General features: G+C 38.1%; 2 protein-coding genes across 14 annotated transcripts in view; both read right to left on the bottom strand.

The window, feature by feature from the left end:
- Positions 1-6,312: 6,312 nt before the first annotated feature.
- LOC111606570 (prostate stem cell antigen-like) lies at positions 6,313-12,020 on the bottom strand. The gene is made up of 3 exons (XM_023327434.1): positions 11,914-12,020; positions 9,356-9,472; positions 6,313-8,644 (listed from the first exon to the last, which is right to left on the bottom strand). Exons 1-3 carry the CDS (start codon positions 11,969-11,971, stop codon positions 8,463-8,465), a joined length of 357 nt encoding a protein of 118 aa, XP_023183202.1. The 5' UTR covers positions 11,972-12,020; the 3' UTR covers positions 6,313-8,462.
- Positions 12,021-13,592: 1,572 nt separating this feature from the next.
- Positions 13,593-23,118, bottom strand: part of tacc2 (transforming acidic coiled-coil containing protein 2) — a 62,767-nt gene continuing 53,241 nt past the window's right edge. For 11 of the 13 annotated variants that reach the window (XM_023327401.1, XM_023327404.1, XM_023327402.1 and 8 more), the window contains 8 exons: positions 20,668-20,811; positions 20,496-20,572; positions 18,988-19,031; positions 18,194-18,202; positions 17,411-17,571; positions 15,682-15,788; positions 15,321-15,441; positions 13,593-14,502 (listed from right to left, as the gene is read on the bottom strand). In XM_023327401.1, coding sequence (XP_023183169.1) covers positions 14,437-14,502; positions 15,321-15,441; positions 15,682-15,788; positions 17,411-17,571; positions 18,194-18,202; positions 18,988-19,031; positions 20,496-20,572; positions 20,668-20,811 — 729 coding nt within the window. In that variant the 3' untranslated portion in view covers positions 13,593-14,436. The remainder of the gene's footprint in view (positions 14,503-15,320; positions 15,442-15,681; positions 15,789-17,410; positions 17,572-18,193; positions 18,203-18,987; positions 19,032-20,495; positions 20,573-20,667; positions 20,812-23,118) is intronic. The other 2 variants (XM_023327394.1, XM_023327405.1) reach the window with 1 other exon arrangement.

The raw sequence follows: 23,118 nt of genomic DNA, 5'->3' as shown, positions 1-23,118 counted from the left end.
CATGGTACGGCTGACTGAGCCTGCCCTCACCCCGGGGCGCAGCAGTTACTGATGTGATTTGGATTTGGCTCCAAGGTCTGCTTCCTTCTCTTCTCTTTTGTTGCCCCTGCACCATATAATAAAGTTGCATAAAACAATGGACTGTCTTATTAAATTGTTCATAATAACTCAACATGTTCTTGCATTATCTTCTCTCTGCTGGAGCTTCCGCCTTCAGATGCAGATCTAGTTTCAGATGGAATTAGAAGATGGGGTAATGCTACAGAGAGGCTCGTCTCTGTATAATCCCGCTTCTTTGTTCGTCCTGTGGGGGATAACAAAAATAGACACCCTGCGCCACGGCTCTATCTGATATACAGACATGGTGCGCACATGTCTTCTCATGAGAAATCACTTAGAAGAAGGTAGAACGGCTGAGAGAAAATGGATAAACTGGATGTATCATTGGTTCAAAGCTTGTTTACCTTCAACTTATTGGCCAGTAGATAAAATGCAGTAACAACAATCCATTTTAAAAACACTAGATTAACATGTTTTGACAGTTCAAACAATTGTTGCATACATCTTATCCATCGACCCATTGTCTTCCATTTATCTGCATTTGGGTCATAAACGTAACAAGCCAAGGAGGCAAACCCACACATCCCTCACCAGATTGGTGAGCAAATACATAATACAAATCCTTTTTGAATTTAGGAAGAAGTTATAAATTTGCAAAAAAAGTGAATAGAGACCTTTTGTGAAGCTTATAAGATGCACGCCACTGACATCTGGTCAGTATTTAAAGAAGAGCCATTGAGCCTCTGCAAATGGCTGAAATGAGTTTTCTTCCTAGGGTGGTTGGGATCAGATGTAGAGATGGGTGAGGAGGTTCATTCTCAGGGCAGAGCTTGAAAAAAATCTGATTGTGGTTTGGGCATCTGACCAGGTAACTACCTTCCTTTGGAGGTTTTCAGGGCATTATACAAAAAACTGAAATTAGTTTCTCAGTATATGATGGCCAGGGTCAGCCATGCAAATAGTATGAGGAGTAGAGCAGCTACTCCTCTGCATCGACAAGAGGGAAGCTATATATTCCTTTTGACAAAGGCACGCCTTGGGATCACTGAAAATGAGCTGCAGAGTGTCGCTGGAAAGATGGATGCTTTGGTTTTACTTCTTGACCTGTTGTCACTGATGCCTGATCTTGCATAAAAGGCAAACAACAGTTGAAGGGATGGGATACATTTTTACTTTACTTCCATTTTTCTTACATTATTTAAAAATCACCATCAGATTAATGACTATATAAATGTCTAAGCCGGCTGTACACTGCATCATGTCAATTCTTCTTGTTTGTCCTGAGTGAACTCCTTGTTGTCTTGTTATAAGGGCCCAGGCTCACAGACGGTGGGCCATTTAGTCATTTCAAGCGTGTTCGTCAGTGGCTGTGACTGACGAACAGGCTCATTGCAATTAATTCTTCTCTTTCTCCAGCCTCTGTCTGCAGCTGACCCCTCCACTCCCTCTTACTCTGTCTTTCCTCTTTCCTGTTTCAAAACCAGAAAAAAAAATAAAAATACTTGCGACCTTGTGTCCAGAATCCGGAGGTAGATCATTTTAATTCTGCTTCACAGATCTTTTTCAAAAAAGAAAAAGACAGACCTGGAGACCCCAGAACCGGTGACCGCTTGGTGAACCTGGGCCGACCAGCCAGGACCCAGGCACTTGTAAACACAGCCATCGTCTAACACGCACCCTCCTGCTTCCACCCCTGAATGCTTTTGTTCCCTTCCCACATTAGCACAAGCGGTTTATGTTCACCAGTTCATGTTCTCTGATTTTGTGACGCAACCAGTCACAGCATGTCCTAAGTCAGTGATCTGTCCATTCAGGTTCATTTTGTGCTTATCTTTTATTATTGTTTACTTTGTAATGCTTAGTCATTTCTGTGGCGGAGTGCATCCAAAATTCAGCGCTCCCATGAAGGCCCGACTGAAAACCACTCTTTCTTTAGAGACAGGACTGTCCTAGATTAACAGGTCGGCTCTTGTGGGCAGGACCTGGATTCCACTGGTGGTTCATAAGTTCATTTCATTGTTTGGAAAGACACTTTCAAAAAATTTTTTAAAAATCCAGCCTGTAATTCAGTGCAGAAAAGGTTTAACGTAAACAACTTATTATTTGTGACAACATCACCAGTGGGAAAATTATTCAAACTCCAAATAATTCCTTTAAAGTAATTTTAACAAAAAACATTTTTGGATTTTTATCTTTTTCTTTAGTGAGTGGATCAGAGGCAGTTGGCCCTTGCAATCCATGGTTTTTGTGTTTTCTGAGTCATAAATATGAAGAGACACTGAGGCCCATATCTTCTGGCCACCCAGTCCTATTATACTGGATAGCAACTGAAAAAAGATGTCAGTGTTCACAGAAAAAATGTAGCATCTGGGCATCTTCAAAGCCTTTTTCACAATGCAGTTCCAATACAGATTTCTTCAAGCTGCCTGTAGCCTTGTAAAAACCAGCCCCTTACGATTTACTTCGTATATGGAAGGTTGAGAAATGATTGCTTGCTGGAGATGAGGATTCTGTTGAATCTTTAAATTTTATCCAATTGCTAAAGTTCGCCAGTGACGTATGTGATGTGTCAGTTTGACGCTATGAAGCTTACCGGAAATTGCCTGCCCATCCTCCATTACGAAGAGAGCAGTCTCAGCCTGAATGAGATGGCCGTTAATGTTAATTCAATCTTTGGCAGCATGGACAATACAGACTGGATCAGGAAACCAACGTCAGCTTGGCATGGAACTTACCAGGGTTGATATGGGGCATTGCATTTAAAATAGGAAACCAAAAACTCCTAAAGCCTAAAACAACAGGCTTAAATCAAAGGCAACCGGACTCACTCAGTTTTTCCTGAAGATGTTTCAACACCTCTTTAGCCATTAGCTGCATTAAAATCACGGACAAAAAATGTTTAAGACAACCCAAAATATGCTATTGTCTTCATTTCACATAAAATAAACTCCTATGATATCATTACTTTTGAGTCTCGCATAACTTTCTGTCTTTGCTTATAAATAATTAATGATAGTAATGAATGATGGTAACATTAAAAATACTCCCTAAACTAAGTCATTCAGGTGTGATTTTGTCGCCGGCAGTGGCAGCTTTTCAGACCATTTCGCATTTTAATTTTACACCCCCATGAAGCCACTTAGTTGATAGCAGCAGTTTTTATTATGATTAATTCATTTATTAAATCATTAAGTTCAGAAGGGCCCCTGTTATGTCATTCCTAAACACTCTTTTATTGTCTTGGGCGATGACCTCATGGTGTATGCACACATTGTAAACTACATTATCCTGTTGACTCTCAGGAGGTTTATGAAATATCTTCTAAAATATTAGAAATGTAAACCTATTTGTCTTATTTAACATTTCACAAAACGTCGATTTGTTGGTGTTTATTTAAACTACAGTCTGTTGTGAAGTAATGGTTCTGTGTAAATGAGGTAATGGTTGAAATTTTCTGATAATAGAATTTCTGAATTTTGTAGCTAATTTTGAAATAATTTGTAGGACAGACATTGCATAAGTAACTGCAAAGTTACTTATGCAGTGATGTCACTGCATAAGTAACTTTGACATGTTATCCAGTGAATGACTTGACATGAATGCAACAGTTTGTGAAGAAACGCATCTCAAATGAAACCTCTCACTTTTAGTCAACATACGCTGTCCCTGTTGCTTTTTAGAAAGGAAAAAAACTTTTTTAGCCTCTGAATAAGGGTCATTTTTGCATCTGTAGTAAGATGACAATGTTACAATCTCATAAAATGTTTTGAAACCTGTCCTTATGACAAATGGGTGCCTTACAAAGCATTCACAGCAGTAGTGCCAGTAATTGTACTGCCAGTCAGATTTACTTTTTCTGCAACAGTCACTCCAGGCAGGTTTAATTTAAAACAATGAATCTATGTGGAAAAGTACCTCATGTCCACTGGTAAGTATAGTTTAGAATCTGTAATGCTTCTTCTTTGCCAAAGATGAATCATCATTCGGTTTTTCAACAGAATGACAATATAGAGCAAGGTCGACCAAGAACTAAATACTGTAGAAAATATTAGAGTAAAGAGAAAAGATGAATGAACTGGACACACAACTCTGGACAATGGAAAAAACACAAATCCATAATGTGTTAGATGTATTGATACAAGCTAAAGGTACTTTTCAATTTGAAAGTATGATACAGTAACAAATGTCATATTTTTGTGTGGCACTTTTTGGCACATCCTTGCAAGAGGTGTAGGTAATTTCTTCTCCATGCCCACACACATATTTTAATTTGTCCTAAATAATTTAACCACTGCTGCTTGAGTTTGTTATAATTACAAGTGCCATTCAGTCAACAAATCCACCTTAAAATTTTAAGAAATAATGTGTTGAAAACCTTAAAAGATGTTCTTAAAACCAAAAGTAGGGAAGTGGGACTTCATATGATGGAAGATGGCTGTTCCAGAGAAACATCAATCTTTTCGGGTCGAATGAGAACATTTTCACAAGTGTAAATCCTTTCTATTGGAAGAAAATGCACACCAACCCACACACTAAGACAACAATCTGTCAGATATGTCAGTGTGAGAGACATTCAGTGACATTCTAGCAGAAAAGCTGTTTGGTATACTTTAGAAAGCACTGTACTGCAGGCAGGACTTTTCCACAGCTTTGCTACTTTGCGCATCGCCTCCCTTAAAGGGCAGCCAGCTCATCTTTTTTGATGACTGACAGTGGGATTTGCGGCGATAATGTCTTCAGGTGCCAGAGGATTGGGATTAAACATACTTCAATTTTAAAAACGGCAAAGTTGCCATGACAATGACCTTCAGTTTTTAGCTCAGATGGCGGACATGTGGCGAGCCGACGACTGGCTTGATATTGCCCAGAGACGGCTCCAATCCAGCGGGGGCTTTTGCCATGATTGCGCTTTCAAATCCTGTGTTGAATCTGAAACTCTGTCCTCACAAATGTGTGTGTGTGTTGGTGAAGGAGAGGATGATATTTCTGCAACAGCCATGCAGTGTAGAAACAGGGCAGTCTCACTTTAAAGTGAATCATGAGAAGAACTAAGGAAAATGTAAAGACACCTCCACATAATCTGTGACCCACTGACCCGCCATCAGAACTTAAATGCAATAGCAACTGCATCTCTTTTCAAGAGTCTTTCCAAATAAACTTGATGAGGGCTGACGAGGGGCCTGTTTGCGGACGTGAAGGCCCTGTAGCCTGGACCGAAAAGGCTTCATAAACTCACGGTTTGAGGTCAGTGTCTATCCCTCTGCAGGGCAATGCCTTCACACTCTCACACCTGCCTGTCAAAGGAGAGAGCAGCAGGACATCACGAGAGGAAGCACAGCAAAAGGGAAAACAAAGAGTTGTGGCAATACAGAAGAAGCGAAGAGAAAGCAGTTGCAGTTTTTTAAATAACGTCCAAAGCCCAGCAGACAGCAATAAAACTGTACAATGATTATCACTATTGACTAAAGCTAATGTCTGCTGAGCCCACGAGGCGTGGTCGGTCGATATGAATTGCAAGAGTTTTGTAAATTTGATGGCATGTGGTGGCTGGATGTTCAAGTGTGACTAGACTGCCCCACAGTGGAGGCTGGGAGAATTACAAAAGCAGACATGCAGGAAGCGATACGGTATAAAGAATTCCAACACAGTCTGGAAAAGTGCGAAATTTAACACAAGTATTTCACAGATTTTAATAGATATGGCACAAGTAATTCCTCTATGGGAAAATATTTTTATTTTCAGGCTTAATTATCTGTCCCATTCCATAAAGATGATGTGTCCATCTACCTGTTCATCTGTCTGTTCATCCATCCATCCATCCATCCATCCATCCTTTAAACCTAAGAACACTGTACCAACTGTCAAGCATGTTGCTGGCTACAGGATAATAGTGCAACTTTGTGTTGCATAATTTGTTGTGCAAGTTGTGTTGTGTAATGGCACAAAGTGGTTGGATTAATGAAGATGGAAGATTGCTTCCAGATTGTTCTACCCAAAATCAACATTTATACAGAAAGGGTGGGTATTTGTTGTAGTGTTACTGTGAAAACTGTTGATGAACTGCGACAATAATAAATTCCAATTAAAGATAATTAAAACTTCCACAACTGTCCAAAATGTTCAGCATAGTTATGATTTTTTTTCTCTCTTTTTTTACAAGTTAGAGAATATGTAGTAATTTCACTTCAGTTTTATTGTTATCACAGGAAATACCACAAGTCATTGTGATAAAAATTTTTAATCCATATCATCTCTCAGTTCTATACAGTTGAAATTCAAACTCACATCAAAACTGGTATTGGGGGAATTAGGCTGGTTTTGCAATAGGATTCTGAAAGAAAGCTGACTTAGACCTCTCTTAAAATTTCAAAAAAGCACCCATACTACAAAAACAAGGACTAAACAAGATCTAAAATGAACTTGAGTCCTCAAATATTCAACCAAAATTTTTTGCCAGAATCTTGTTCATGGCTACAAATTTGTATGTTTTTTTTTTTTCTCCAATTTTCTACGGGACTTTCAACCAAACATTAAGTGTAGTGTATTTATGTATTGAAGCCTGTTTCTGGTATAAAACAAATCCACAATAGGTTTAAAATTCGCATTCTAAATTTCTGTTTTAAAAAATTATTGACATTGTTTGTTGTGTTACGTCCACTATGAAAATGAATAAACTTAATCATTAAATGTCTGAAGTTAAATAGACATAATGATCTAATGAGTAAACCTTTAATACTCTGCAGAGAACATAAGGGTCTTTATATCTTCACACAATAATTCACTGGTGTATTTAAAAAATCCACAGCAACAAATGCACATATTGACAGGAATGAACACTCTAGTCATATTACATTCACCTTTTCATTATTTCAGATTAACAGCTCTAAATATACATAAAGACACAAATAGTGACAAACTTTAATGTAATGCACATCAAAACATGAATTCCTTCAGTCAGAAATGCTGCCACCTCTTTGTCTGTGAGGTGAGTCCAGATTCTGTTCATAATGTCAGTAACTCCCTAAATAACTTCAAAATACAGCAAATTTATCTCAGAGTAGCACATCTGGCCACAGGCGTGTAAAAGGACTATGGTAGTGAACAGCGTGTGAGAGGCTTTTTCTCACTTCCTATCAGGAGCATTGAGACGATCCAAGTTAGTGATTGGCAGGAAGGAGGCTAATGACAAAAAGCAAAGAAAACATGCCAGCTGAGTACACTCCTTGGTGTTTTTTAAATACAGGACAGTTTATTTCAGCGCAAACTGTGCTCAAATACTGGATTGTTTAGACGTGGTAAAGCATCTAATATGGGGTTCATCATTTTTACAAGACAGAAAAGGGAGTGGAAAAGCAGAATTATAAAGTATTTCTATACCTTACACTGTGTTTAAAAACAGGCCAGAGAAAATGTCAAAATGACCAGTTTTTTCTGGCTTTAGGAGAGCATCACCCCGCCTCCACTTGTTACTGCACTATTGGCTGAAAGAAAGCTTCTATTATTTTTTTCCTCACTTACAAGACTGAAAGATTTTTCAGTTTGGAAATATTTCTCGGTAGTAAAAAAACATATACATAGGTTTTTGGTCCCCCAAAATGATCTTTTTTTTCTTTTTTTTTTCAAATAACTAAATGTTTTAGCAAGTTCAAGCAAGCATGAATGTGAGCTTTGTTATTTTGTTTTATTTGATTGGACTATGTAAAAACCTTAAAACTGGGTCCTTTCTAAGTTGGATGAAGACATCTCTTGAATGTGTCCCTTGTTTATGAAGGACCCTTTACAGTAATAAAAATATAGCTTTGTAACAACTGATGTTGACAGGAGCTACAACCTTTGAAACTGATCTATTGTTGTAATTTTCATGTGAAATTTGTGAACTTGTGTCAGGAGTTGGCCCCACATCATCTATAGTTCAGGGTTAAGTCAATGCTTTGAAAGCATAATAACAGTAAATAGATTTTTTTTTTTAATGTACAATATTAATAGAACTAAAAATCTATATTTTGAAGCAGCAGCAAATAGTTGTTGCTTTTCACTTTAACTAAGAGCAATTAGATTGATTTTCTTTCAAGTGTTGAAAGAAAATGTGCAAATGCCATGACAATGTGGTATTTTTACTCAAGATTAGCAAACTGGTCAGTGCCTATCTGCCATCAAAGATGCAGCTAGTTGACTGATTTATTTATACGGTTCATAAGCATTACTTCACTGCTCAGTATGCAGCATTTTCTTAATGTCTTGCACTCCAATAAATACATTAACCAAAGTTAAGTGGAGTAGTGATCAGTAGGATGACATCAAGTGTGAAAACAGGCAGTCTTTTTGGCATTTTGTTGGCATTTGAATGCTGAATGGATTCTTGTTGGCATGATCAGGTTGTCTGTGTGTCCTGTGAAAAAATGTCAGTGCAAAAGTAGCAGAAAAGACAGCAGCCAAAAGCTGAATCCTGGCAGCGGAGAGGCGAAGCTTTTAATGTTGCAGTCATCACTGTAGCAGCAGTGAACTCTGACCCCTGGCGCTCTGTATCCCTGGCTGCTGGCCTGACTGCAGAAAGACTTGTAGGAACACGACTTCATCACGCCACCTTATGAGACACACAGAAATATATGTGAGAGACACATCCATTTAACAGCTGTCTCACAGAAGCCAATAAGTCCACCAGCAGTGAAAACAGCTGTTGCGAAAAAGTACTGCGTTGCTACTGACAACCAAATTAAAAAAAACTACTGCAGGCATCTGGGATGATGGATATTTTAAAATCACTGCAGGTTTGATAAGAAGCTGCTGCGACCACAGGCAACAGGACTTGACATTTCACACACATTTAATTGTCCCCCTTAAATATCTTGAGCTTGGACTCTTACAGGTAACTAAAACAACTGTATTTGGCCCAAACTATTGAAGTAACCTACAATTAATTTATGATTAGTTCTAACTTTAAATAGAACTAATCAGTAACTTATCAATTACTTCAAAGTCTTTTTTTCTAAATAAAAAAAATGAATAAACTAAAATGTTTATGCTGAAGCACCACATGGTATCCTAATTAAGGGTATTTGTCAAGTAGAGGCAAAAAGCTTCATTCACCAAAAAAAAAAAAAACCCTCAAACCTCCTGCAGGTTGGGACGTTTCTCCAGACAACAGCTGGTCTTCAGCAAACACTGTCACACACAGTCTTGTGCACGCCGGCAGAACGAACACAAAACCGTAGTGCAAATGTTGTCTGAATAACAGGAGGTAGAAACTAAATGAGCAAAAGGAGATAGAGACACCTTCAAGAAACGGCAAACTTACTGTCATGGCCCACCACCACCGCACAGGCGTCAGGGTAGCTGGGACAGGATTTGGAGCCTTGTCGGTTGCAGTCATCGTTATTAGAGCCCATGCAGGTGTAGCACTTCAAAGCCTCGCCTCGATGAGACAGAGACAAGGTCAAAACAAGATGCTGTGCATTCTGTTTAAAATGTTATTGGCTACTAATATTTTACCTGAAGTAGAAAACACTCTTGGTGTCAGCAAAATCTAGACGGACCCAGAGGCTGAAGCTAATAGCTACTCAAAACGGTACCAAAACTAAATAATTTTAAAATATTGTCAATCCGTTTATGTGAAGGCTACTTGTTGGAAAGGTTTTGTATTGGATGGTTTTGAAAGCAGTTCTAGTGGTGCTGCAAGTATGAGATACATTTATTTATATTTAATTTGCCATGCAAAAGTGGATTTGGGCTTATGTGACAATGCTTCTAGGGTTTATAAAACTGTTGGCAAAACCGCTATGATAATTTTGAGACTGGAAAGTTTGTTTGTTTGGTGTCTGGAAATGGACCCATTTCAAAAACGTCTGGAATGTAAAGTCAAATCAGCAGGCGCTACCAATCACCTAGCAACCCCAATGAAGCCCAGCCCGTTACATAGCAACTGAACCTTAGCTCTACAACGTTTGGTCAGCTGATTTTACCGCTGTATGTGCTGTACAGTGGCTGCTGGTAAAGACTAATGATTTGTTGTTTACTTACCATTTAGAAACCAGTTTGCTGCATCCTTATTCGTTGTGTCAGAGGCTCTACTTATGCTTTTCAAATATGTTAAGTTATGTAATTGCGCATCTGTTTGTTTCAGTAAATGTGGAATTGGGGGTGTGTGGCCAGCAGCAGCTTATTTGGATTTAAAGTGACAACAGGCTCCAAAGTAGCTCATTACAAAAGAGCTCAAAATAGGCCGAACTGAGCAGACTAAAATCTAATTATCTAAAAATGACTTGTGCAAAAAATGTAATGAACATGTTTTGTCCTAACCTGTTCAAGGAAGCATATTAGGTCACTTTTAAACTACTGTTGCTATTTTATTAAACAGCTGAGCAGATCTAATTTTTGTCCTGCATTTTGTCCTCAACAATCTACCAAGATGATATTGGTACTGATGATTTTAAAGAGAACATTTGCAGGTACCCAACCCATTGCTCTCTTTTCAACAGTTAATGCGGTATCCAGGGTATGGCCTAGAAACCTTAAAGCTGCAGAAAAAGAGAGTTAGCTCCAGTGATGCAGGTGTAAAGCATGACCAAATCAGGTTCCCAGACAGACCCCAACTCTTGATATCTCCTTTCACACAGGATGTACTTGATGTGCGTGCACATGCAAGCCATGTAAATTTCCAATGTGTGACAGTCTTCCGCTGATGAAGTGAGACTAAAGTGAGGAGACAGCGTTAATTAATCCCTTAACTCGTCTCGCACAAATCTTTCAAAATCTACTGGAAAGTTACAGCAGTTCTGTCCACATGTTTAAAAATACTTATTTTTCTAAACTTCTAATGCCTCGGGAACCAGTTTCAGCACATAAAGCACTTAAATGCCTTTCTGTGCCCTGATTTCTTATCTTAAGGAAGGAGCGGCTATTTGAAAATGAATTGACCTATGAAATGCTATAGATTTAAACGGTTCCTTTTAAAACCCTCCATCCCTGTCTCCTTTATTCCAGACATGCAGTCTCAAACGCTGCTTCCTAAGAGGATCAGAGCCGAAAGGCACTAAAAGCTTCAAACATTCTTCACAGCAGCACATCTCTTGTATTTCGCCATCAAAGTTGCTTCGTTTCACCTCAGATGTGTCTCTCTGACACAGTCGCAGGTTTGTCCCTGTACAGATATAGTTCAGAGACAGAAGACGTACAAATCAAAACAGAGGGTCGACTCTGTCACTATAAAGGTAGGCTCTGTTAAAGAAGAAAATCACAACTTGAAAAGTATAACTAAAACACCAACAGGAAACAAAGATTTCATCATTAAAATTGTCCTTGTTCTTATCAGTGCTCATCTGTGTTTCGGCTTGGCATTAAATATCCCCCACTGAGTGTTGCTGACCCCAATCTATCCCCACTGCACAGCCGCTTTCCACACATGCTAAAAGTATTAGTCTCCAGGCCTGTTAAGAGATTAGCTGCTTTTGACTGCATGGTGGTTACAGGAGATGAGGATGAACTACAGCGAAGCAAGCAATTATTAGAATCCCAATAGAAATCAACTTCCAATAACAGTAATGACAGGAAATACCATTTTATGTTTTAATGTTGAATATATTTCTTAAGCAGTTAAAAGATGAGTTTTTCTTGAAAATAAAAACATTGCTGCGTTGTCTTGTCCAGCCTTTACTTTTTAAATGTCAGAATGTAAAGGGAGTCGTCCAAAAAAAAGCAGACTAATGTACAGAGAAACAGGTAGCTAAAGAAATGCCTGAATGGAAAAAGTCAACTAACAGGTGGAGAAATGTTTCTAAGTTCCTTTTTAAGACAAACACTAAAACCAATTTGTAAAGAAAATAAAGGGTGGAATATTAAGAGTAAAATAGTTCTTACTGTAAGTTGGCAGCAGGAACACAAAAAGCAGCAATAGACAATAGCGGACGATCGTCATGGTGCTACCACTTGTCGCTCCTCCTGATGCCACAATGAAAAGCAGGTTGTTTGCTCTCTAAGCCCTCTGAGCTTTATCTTGGTATTTAAACGAGCTAATATCTGCTCCTGCCTGAGCAGCAGATGAGCAGCTAGCATTGAGTGGTGCTAAATTTTGATTAGTACTAAAATGATACTTACAATAAATGCATAGTTTGGATAACATTATTTATATTTCTGTCACATAGTAGTAATAATACCATACCATTATTACTTATATAAATCTTTAAAAACGAGGTTGTGCTGCACAAGTAAAAGAACAAAGCAATAATTGTTGCATTTAAAAACATCTAGATTACATTTAGCAAATATCATCAAACTGTGGAATTTTTTTACGCACAATTATTATACTGTGAGCATCTCTACTGGTCCATGCCTATTAAAACTGTAAGTTCACAGACAGATTCATTCTGAATGTTTTTTCTGCTAAACTATCACAGGTCATAATTTTCACTGTTGGTACTATTTGTAGTTCACATTTAGCCCTGTAAGTCCCAATGCTGTAATCTCCAGTGGAGACTCCAGAACAAATTTTACCAGGGTGTGCTTTTTTATGGCACTTAAAGAAGAATGGAGCAAAAACAGAGCAATATTTAATTGTTTAATATACCAAGGTTCTGCAAGTTGCAGACTATGATCAAGCAGATCAAAACTCTGATTCTATCTCAATGCAGCTGAATATGCAACATCTTAATCAAGCAAAACAATGAAGATAAAAAATAAAATTGTTCCATGTGACCAATTAGTTACAGTCTCTCTTTGACAGCACATATCATATTAAGAAATTGATTTAGTTTAAACTCTTCAGTAAGGGGTCATAACAGCAACCAAGTTTACATATATTTTTTACACTAACAATATTCGCAGTGCCTTTCAAAACATAAACAGGCCCACAGCCTCACTTTATTGCCACCATACTTAACAGTAACTTCTACACATTTGTCTTTTATTTCATGTCAAATTTACCCACATTACCTGTATTACAGAAAAACTCAATCTCTTTTTATCTAATTAAAATCCCTGAAAGGTTTAGCGCCTTGGTTGTTACAGAGATGATTTTCCTGCCTTAGCAACCTGCTGTGGTGGCGAAATAAAAATGGCTCCTCATCAAACATAGCAACCAGTGGCTAAAAGCAAATTGAGCCAGAGTTTTAAACTAGAGTGAGCCAGAAAGTCATGAAATACTACTTGAAAATACCTAGATACTCTGATCAATTTTAAAAAGTAAAAGAATAAGAAAATGTTTGATTTATTTTAAAGGGTTTGTTATGGGAACCAACAGCTGAGCAAAACTTCTTAATGTCGTATTTTTCCCACCACAGAATATATGTCCTCAAATTAAAGGATGGATTTTTGTTACATTTTTAATGTATACTGCTCAAAAAAGAAGATTATTTTTATTTAGTTATTTTTATACATCTTAATCAGAGGCCCAAACAGTAGTCCATCGATGCATCAATGTGTGTTTGTGTTCCTCAAGAACACAAGGTGAAAGTCAAATAAAATCTTATACGTTTTGGTAAAAGCCCAGCATAACATAGAGCAATCAAGTGATGAGCTAAAGATGAAGACCAGAGTGAACCTTCAGCTGTATTGCCATCTTTTATTGCACTTTGTAAGCTGATGCTGTACAGTAGCTGTGAAGAGGAATTATTCCTCAGTGAAAAATAACAGATGTCATCCTCCAAAAATTAAATCGCTCCTGCTCACAACTGAATACAGTGATGATTAGTTTGCTTTATATCAAAATAAATTCCCAAATAAAATAATAGTCCCACAATTTCATCAAAAAAGCTATGACAAGTATAACAAATATTTAAATGCTTACATGAGGGCAGCAGGATGAGGATGATATAGTAACTACATTAAAATGCAGACAACTCTTTTGTTTTATACTTGGATTTTCCACAAAACAGTATATACAAACAGTAACATTACAAGGTTTTCTTTCTCTCTTACATGCAACACTATAATGACGGTTGGTGTCTAAGTGTTTCAAGACTGTACAAATAAATCTAAACATCTGCAGCTAATTTTTTTCAAAATCTACCTTAACCTTGCATCAAGAGGAGAAACTAACAGGAGCGGGTAAACAGTCTTCTCCCTCAGTGGCTGTCATGGCAACATCATAAACACATAACTCAACCCACAAGTAATCCTTGGACTTTTTCGTCACCGTACACACACAATCACACACGCAACACTCATCACTGATATGATAGCTTTTCTAAAACTTTAAACCAGACCCCTGATACAGTACGGTACACTGACACATCAAAAAATGTACAGAGTAATAAGAGGAGGTCATTTTGGTGGAGACTCAGTAGGAAGCAAAACCCCAAGACCTCTTTGGCCTTAAAACGTCCATCGTTTCTTGCAACAGTGATCCACTTTGTGTTCATAAAGTATTAGCTTGTGGCGTGGCTGCTAACTCTTCCCCATTTTGGCGATCAGCTCGTCACAGATCTTTGTCAGCTCCTCAATCTCCTTGTTCTGTAAAAAATTGCAAAAGCATTAAGTTACCTGAACTGCGTATACACAGAGTCTTTCTCTTCATATGGGTTGAACTTTTCTGAGAAATTGGAAGGAGTAATGGCACAACTGTAGACCTATTATGATACAGCTGTTAACCTAAACTGCTTACAGGGTGATTATCTGACAAGCAGCTGAGGTAAAATGGTAAATCTGGGTCAGGTGCAGGGAGGGGAGAAATACCAAATGTGGAAGAAGATGCTCTGGTCATTCAAAACGCCACTGAATGGTGCAAAACCATCAAGACATTTCACTCTGAACACACCATCCTCACTATGAAACTTTTGTTTTTCACAGCAGGAATGGGAAAGGTTTTGAGAGTAAAACTGCTAACAATCTACAAAAGACATCAGACTGAGGTACAGATTCACCTTCCAACAGGAAAATGGCCCAAACCATGGAGCCATAATATAATGATTTGGATATACTGATGTGCTATAATGGCCTATATAAAGTTTAAACCTAAATCCCATTGGGAAACTAATATCCAAAGATGCGCTCCACCATTGTGACTGAGTCTGAGAATGGCCAAAAGTTTCTGTAATCTGTAAATGTAGCAAAAAGATGTTCTTCAAAGTACTGAGCAGCAACTGTGCATCACACATTTCGGATGGTATTATTATGCAAGATGCTCAAATCATGTCTTTATTTAATCCACAATATAAACATAAACCCCTTATTAAGTACATTGAGGAGGTTGTAAAAAGTTCAGGGGATATGAATAATCTTTGACAAGGTACTGTATTTTTTTTAAGGTTAGTGTGTTTCTCATCGCTGACCTTTTGCTCCAAAGTGCGCTCCAGAGAGTCCACCTTCATCTGCTCTTTCCTCAGACTGGCTTGGTGGGCAGCCTGTTCTTGCTTGGCCTTGGATCGAACCTGTGCGATCTCTGCATTGGCTCTGGAGATGAACAGTGAAAATAAAACAATAAAGTTACCCTTCAGTACTTGTACAGGGATAAATACCATTCTGAAGAAGTCAGGAAAGATTGTAATGCATCTCAAAAACAGAAGAAATGTAACTAACCTATTATAAAAAGCGAATTTGGGAACTTATAATGGTTGGACGTTTAGAGCTTTTTGTGGTTTAGTCTTTTGTGGGCTGAAAAACTCATTATAATTTGAATTTGTTTATACTCACTTGTCTAGTTTCTCCTCAGCGTGGATCTTCAGAGCTTGATACCGCTGCTCCTCCTTGCGGACTCTGGACAGATACTCCTGGGCGCATTTTTTCAGTACTTCTTCATTCTAAAGTAAGAGAGATTTATTAAATGTCTTGCCCTTAAACTACAGTACCCTTCACACTTACTTCTCCATGTCTAAAAAGCCTTAAAACGAAATAATCTTTCATTGTAGCGGGATAACTTTACCCTGAAATTGCTTTCTAAATTCAATATTAAATTTAGGTACATTAAAAAGTGGAGGAAGAATTTTTTTCACATCATCACTCACAAATCTGCTAAAATAAATGCAACTGAGGCATACTTATTGTGTCTAGTAATGGAAGAAAAAATTCACAGTGACATCTTGAGGTCACCAAGTCTCTATAACAAACACGGATTTTGCCAAAATACTATTCAGAATTTGATTGAAACCAACTGCTTTGGTCAGATCAGCCGTCTTAAATGCGTGTCATAAAATACACCCCTAATATTACCTATCAAACAGCCCACAATGGCTGTCGTCTTCTAGGCACGGTGATCCTTTTTAAATGTCTTTTGTTCAGAGGTACTGATGCTTCTAATGAAACTGTCCAAGGATGGAGTCCAATAATCTCTTCTGTCTCAGTGCACCTGAGCATCACGTGCATGATTTCACCAGACGACCTGAGGCGCTGCTGATGGGTGTCCCCCTTTCCTGCAAAACCCACTCAGCCCAGGAGGGTTTTGTGTAAAAACACTGTTTGGATGTGCACAAAGTGAACTTGTGCCTCCTCTTAAGTAAAGGTGGTGGATTTGTGAAGCTGCAGGTCTGCTTCTCTTTGGGAGTTTGGGGAAACTTTTTAGTGTACGGTCACATGAACACATTTTCAATTTGTTTTAGGACATCTTCAATAAAAATCTGGTGACCTCTAACAGGAAATGGGTCATCACTGTGTCTTTCAGTGAGATATTGTTCCAAAACAGGTGACTGAAACATCACAAAAGTTTTTCACTAGAGAGAAAATCATCCTTCTTCATCCCTAGACCTAAATCTTACAGAAAACCTATGAATGGAGCAGAACAGAAGACAGGAAACAACTATGGGACATATTTTAGGAGACTAACATTAACCTGTCCCTCCAGGATGTTGTGATGTTGCGATCGCAACTGTTAATGCAAATTTACTCAATTTTCACAAATTTTGTACAGACTTGCGATTTTCACTTCTTTTCTGACCGGTCACTGCAACTCGGCTCAATTTTGACCAATCCCTTAGCCTCCTTCTAATTTAACTTCCTGTTTCATGACGTCTCATGAAAGCTGAACCTGCAAAATGAGTGCATCTGTGACACTACATGGTAATATTTGCCATTTTGAGATGTTTTGTTGGATTTGATTATAAAGTTCATGTCAACTTTTTTTTTTAAAACATGTTGCCCTTTTTTTAAAAAGCAAAGTTTAAAAAAAGGGCAAATTTTTGAAAATGATGAAGCAAAATCAATAATTTTAGGCTGCAACAACCAAAAAACATTGCAACATCCTGGAGGGACTGATGGGTATCAGTAAGTGAGATGATTTCGTAACACCGTCGTTTTTCTCTACTGAATGCACTCAAAGGCTGGACTTTTGTCAAATTTTCAGCCTGAGATTATCCTACTGCAGTAAAATAGGAATTTATTTATCATTTTAGCATTTTGACTTTGAAGTTTTGAGTAATTTGTGTGGCACCTTGCGGAAGCCCTCCAACACATCTTTCATCTTCTCATAACGACGGAAGAGGTCAGCCAGGGACTTCTCCACAGAGTTGAGGTCAGCCAAGGCCTGGTCCTTCTCTATGATCAGCTGCTGGATGGTGTGGTGGGACAGAGACTTCTCCTTTTGATCATCCTCTAATGAACACACACACAGATTTCCTAAATCATCAATCTATCCACTAGAGACCTTAGAGACGTGGAAACACGTCTTCCCACAACATACATAAAAATATACACCATTTTACACGAACAAAGTGGAATCGTGGGTTAGAGTGATTTTTCTACTTCAGAAAATCATTATTTTTTATTGCATGCAAACAAAATGTCACAATGAGGAAATCAAAAAGGATAGCTATGTTTTATAAAGCTTGGCCGCTCGGTTTGTTTAGAGCGACACTTGCTTGGCTTTTAAGTAACTTACAGTAGATGATCTACTTGTGTAAGTAGGTAAAGCTGCTTGAGTGGCTTTGGCACACACCTTTAGTCAAGTGCCGATGCATCTTTAAGATCTTTTCATTGTTTTTATGTCACTCAGATTGATATAGTATTATTTTCAAAACAAACAACTTGACAGATTCTTTCCCTTACATCTATAAAAAAGTTAGGTCTTAGCCTTTATGTGAAATGCAACAGAATGGACAAACAAAAGCCACTAGACGAGATGAAGAAAAGGAGCACACCTGCTCCCCTCTCTGACGGACGGATGAAGAGACGCGAGTTGACACAAACAAGCAAAGTACGGCTCTGTGTTACTCACCTGGCATGCCTGTCAGGGTTATCAAATAGTAAGGGGCAATGATGGGAGCAGAACAGAAAAGAAGGGAGTGTGTTAAGTCAAACCAGGAGGGTCAAAACATGTGAGAGAGCCGAGTGTTAGACATGAACAGAAGCAGATTCTGGCCTTTTAGTGGACGTGATCTGGGAAGAGCAAGACATTAACTTAAGACTGCAGCACAAGTCAAATATTCAAGAACGTCTGAAGGTGGCAAAAAAGGATGTAGGTGAGGGCAGGGAAAATGTAAAGTGAGCAAAGTAGTGACAAGGGTGCCGTCAATGGATACTTGTGATGGTTTCCACCACCACCGGTGTCAGACTCTCTGCCGCAGCACAAAATTAACAAAGCTAAACTAGAGATGAACCAATAAGTCAGATTATGACTGGCTGATAGGAAGTTAAATAAATCATGGAGCAACACCTGGATATGGAAGTTAAGCTAAGGAAAGAAGGATGTTACTATGAATAAATTATGGTCTTCTACAGCATATTTTGAATGTTTTATATGTTTATAAAATAGTTCTTAAAGGAAGATTGCAAATTATTAAAACTGGTATTAGCAGGTGAACCTTTTCTAAAAACTGGAAAACTCTGACTGATGCGTTTCTGAAGTAAACCATTTGAAATCGGAGGTGGTGGGGTAAAAAATATAAACTTCAATAAGATACCAAAGAGCAAATTAAAGTGTCAGAATTTGATGAAAAACATTTTCTGATGCATGTTAAATTGTGCACTTACAGTCAATGATTACATTAAGTGAGGAAGTGAAAAACTCACCTATCATCTGCGCAATAGTCTTCTCATACTCTGCAACAATCCTCCTATAGATAAAAAATGATTGCAAACTTATTGTCAGCACAATATCAGAGTGTGCAATATTAGTAATGAAATATTGCATTGGACCATTGCATTGCAACTGGACCATTAGTAAGAAATGCTCTAACTGATAAAATTGAGAAAATTATATAAATGCCATTCCACTCACTTTCTAGGTCTGAGTGCAGTTCACACTTAATGTTGGTCAAAACGTCTTTTTAACTTTGTGTTTATTGAATTAAAAGTAAATAATAATAATTTGATTTGATTTATTTATTTCAAACAGGCTTTTAAAAAGCAAAAAACAAGCAATCAGTAGGACAGAGAAAGCATGTGCATATATAACCAAGAACAAAATAATTTGTTTGCCACTACTTTTCTGTTCAAAAAAAGAGTAGGAAGAAATGAACAGCTATCTAATCCCACCCCTTATCTCAATTTAATGTAGTACATTACTTACTTACTCAATAATTATCAAAAAATTAAAACCACATTTTAAGTTGTCAATTTAAAAGGACAAAACAGCCAATTTTCATGTGTACAAATGTACAGTAGCCCAAAAGAAATCTGAAAATACCTTCTAAGAAAATAAAAATGTACCCAATGTATCCATTTTCATGTGTTTGTTTTTTTTACACTCTTTTTCTTATTCTTGTGCTCTTTCTTATTGTTATCATTTCTTATTTTTGCTTATCTAATTGCTTATTTTGTACATTAATACCTCTGTTTGCTAGTCTGTAATGTTTGTTTTGTATGAACTAATTTGTGAATAAAAACAGGAAAAAAAAACTTTATAGTAGGCCATGAACATCGTAGACTTTTCTATTTGTTGTAGATCTGTGCCTGTTCATGTCCTTTTCACTAAAAAAAAAGCATCAAAATTCTTACTAAAAGTAACATAAGTAGGTTAACCTGTGATGTGTAATAAATTTCTTCATGCTTGCATTGTTTCTTTAGAAATAACTGGACCATTTTTGACTGTTCCAGTAAAACAGGTTGTACGGGGTAAGAGGATTGATTAGCCTTGCCTCCCTCTTAGTCTCTTAGCTCCTCCTTATCCAGAGCACAATCACTTAAAGGAGGTAAGCTCTGTCTTATCCTTGCTAAATGACCCAGCTGCACTCACACTCACCACCTGCTAACTGACAAGAAGCTCCAATGCTGCTTATATCCAGTTTCCTGTCTGAACCTGAAGCTATTTGCTGACTGTTGTTTATGGGTGAGTTTAGAGCTGCTGTTAGCAGGTTTGGTGTAATAATATATATAGTAATTAATTATTTAGTCATCTTTTCTATCTGTGCTCAGTGCAGACTGGCATACTCTTTAACTGGTTTTCCATTCTGGACCCAAAGGTGTCTTTGTTTCAGATAAACCAAATTAGAAGTGCAAAGGAAGACAATGCAATACAAAGACAGTTGCTAGATATCTAAAAGTGACAGACTTGACAACAACTCAATGTTTCTTTTTACCTCATCTCCACCACTTCCTGTCGACTGTCCTCATACTTCCTCTGCCACTCCAGAACTTCTTTCTCCTTTGACACAATCTATAAAATAGGGGCAAACACTTTTAAGTAAAGTTCTAGATGTTGAAATGAAATGACTTTTGCCACTCAAAGAATAAAAAGAAATAGAAGGGAACCTCCTCTCGTGCAATGTCCAACGACTGGTCGAGCTCTCTTGGCAGATGTGGACTCTCGCCTTCGATGTAGCTGCTGCTGGTGGTCTTGACGTAGAGCGAGCTCTTGGGTATGGAGCTCTCCACAGAAGACAACATGTCCCGGTGCTGCTTCCACGAAGCAAAGGACAGCAGGGAAAGGAACGGAAACATGGCGAGTTACAAATCGGAAACAGATCAGATGCAGGGGCTCGCACACGAGCCCAACAGGTTTCCTGAACCACAACCTCAAGGCAGCATGGAACCACAGAAATCTGTTCCACGCAGCAAAACTCTGCTGGCGAATGCTGCAAAGCTGGTGATGTTTCTGAGGACTCAGTCGGCCACTACATGATTGGATGAAACAGCCTTCATCGCTACAGTAATTACTGCGTAATTGGCTGATGCTGGCCCCGGCTGAGTGATCGTGAGCACCTGCTGCTTGCAGAAGCTTGAATGTGAGTTGGTCTGAGCAAGACAAGAAGGAAGGCGCACAGCAGCAGATAATAAAACAGAGATGGACGATAAGGGAGCTGGACTGGGCAGCAGGGGGCATTCCTGTTAGTGTTTGGTTGTAAAAGATTAACTGTTCTGACTTCACAGTTTTTACTAAAAACTTGAAAAGTTTCCAAGATGTGCATGTGTCCGTTAAGGTCTGACAACATTTATGCCTCGACTTCTTGAATACAAGACTTTTTCTGGTATCACTATTTCACCTCTAAAATTTGGCCTGGAATAAAAGGATTTAGTCATCATCGGAAAAGCTGGATTAAAGGAGGATTTAATGAAACAGTGGGGGCTCAAAGAGAACAACAAGAATGTATGGAGCTAAGTGTTGTGTCTGGCTCACGAACTAATGCGATTACTCTCGTATAAAACGAACGACTAAATTAAGGTAAATAGTAGAAACTTGAGGACATGTAATGGCATGGCATCTAGGTATTTTGATTCAAAGCTCTATTTTGGTTGGGATACTAAATTTTAGATCATTCATCATATTAACTGAAAATATGATGAAACAAACTTTACTAGAGGCAAGTGATTCATTTTAATGTGGACTTAAAAATGGGCTCAAAGCTGAGAATGCAGGTTATAACGTCTGAACGGAGAATAAACATGGAAATAACCCAAACGTACACAAAACCGGCAAGACCATAGATATAAAAGTATGCAAAATATTCACTTAGAGATATGACAACATTGGACTGTCGGTTCTCAGTCTGAAAGGAAAAGATCTGATCCAATGTGCTAACTAACAACAACTCTCTTTGGTGCTGAAATTACTACTGAGGGAGAACCACAAGGTTGGATATTTTCAGTTGCTAACTTTCCACTGGAATAGAAAAAATCATCAATTGCTGATCTTTTAGAAATTTGGAGTGAATTCGGCATCAGTAGCTGGTCTGAGCTTTACAAAATCTCTGATCAGTGCATCTCCATATAAAATGCTGTCTAGATGTAGCACATCTATGAACTACTGAGGCTCAAGTCTGCAGTGCAGTCTGGATGTATTTGGACTAGATTGTAGTCAGAACCAAGAGGGCAAAGTTCTCATTCTGAACTTTAGAGGGAGCCAAACAGCTTAAATTCACTGTGCTAATTTATTTTCTAAACATTCAAATCAAGGGAAATATGTTTTAAGAAGATAATTTAACTAAAAAGATATAACAAAGGTCATATCATTGAATCCAGTGTGCTGTTGTGTAACTGGGCCAGTGAAACAATGAAAAATATGTTCTTGCCCAAATACTTGGACTGCACTCTAGCTGGGTAAGAACAGATCACAGGGTGTCTTGTTACTCTTACTTTGAGTAAAGGTGAACCGTTGATATTCCACCGCCGTGTGCTGGGTTTCTTGAGTCGAGACTGAAACGTGTGGAGCAACAACATGAGACTTGAAGGGACAAGATTGGGAACCAGAAGTCCTACTCCAACTCTTTCAAGGATTTTTCCCATTACTGACTTCCTAACTCAGCTGCATCTTTAGTTCCAACTAAATATATTCCTGGCACATGTTTTTATGTTGAGAATAGCTTCGATAAGACACATTTGTCACTTTACAACTGCAAACGTCAATGTATTTCAATAGGATTTCATGTGATGAGTGCATAATTGTAAACTGGTAGAAAAAATTATACATGGCTTTCAAAGTCTTTGAAATGTGTATTCAGAGAAATAGCTCTTATTTACAGCTTCACTGAAGGGAATAACAATCAGATGGCTGAAAACAAATCCTGCAACAAGATATATACAAGATATTGAACCAAAAAGTGTAGGAACTTGAAGCAAATTAGAGTCTGAGGATTCTGGATCCCTTTGCTTCAATATTGATGCTGAGGCGTAAGCAGTGGTAAACAAATCTAAAGAATGTGCCAATTTCTCTTATCCGATTAACTGATTCAGCAACAAAATAATCGATACAATAATTGATTATTA

Source organism: Xiphophorus maculatus, chromosome 22 (assembly GCF_002775205.1).
Source record: "Xiphophorus maculatus strain JP 163 A chromosome 22, X_maculatus-5.0-male, whole genome shotgun sequence".
NCBI classification, from domain to species: domain Eukaryota; kingdom Metazoa; phylum Chordata; class Actinopteri; order Cyprinodontiformes; family Poeciliidae; genus Xiphophorus; species Xiphophorus maculatus.
The sequence above is the reverse complement of the archived record's forward strand: the minus strand, read 5'-3'. Positions and strand labels throughout refer to the sequence as shown.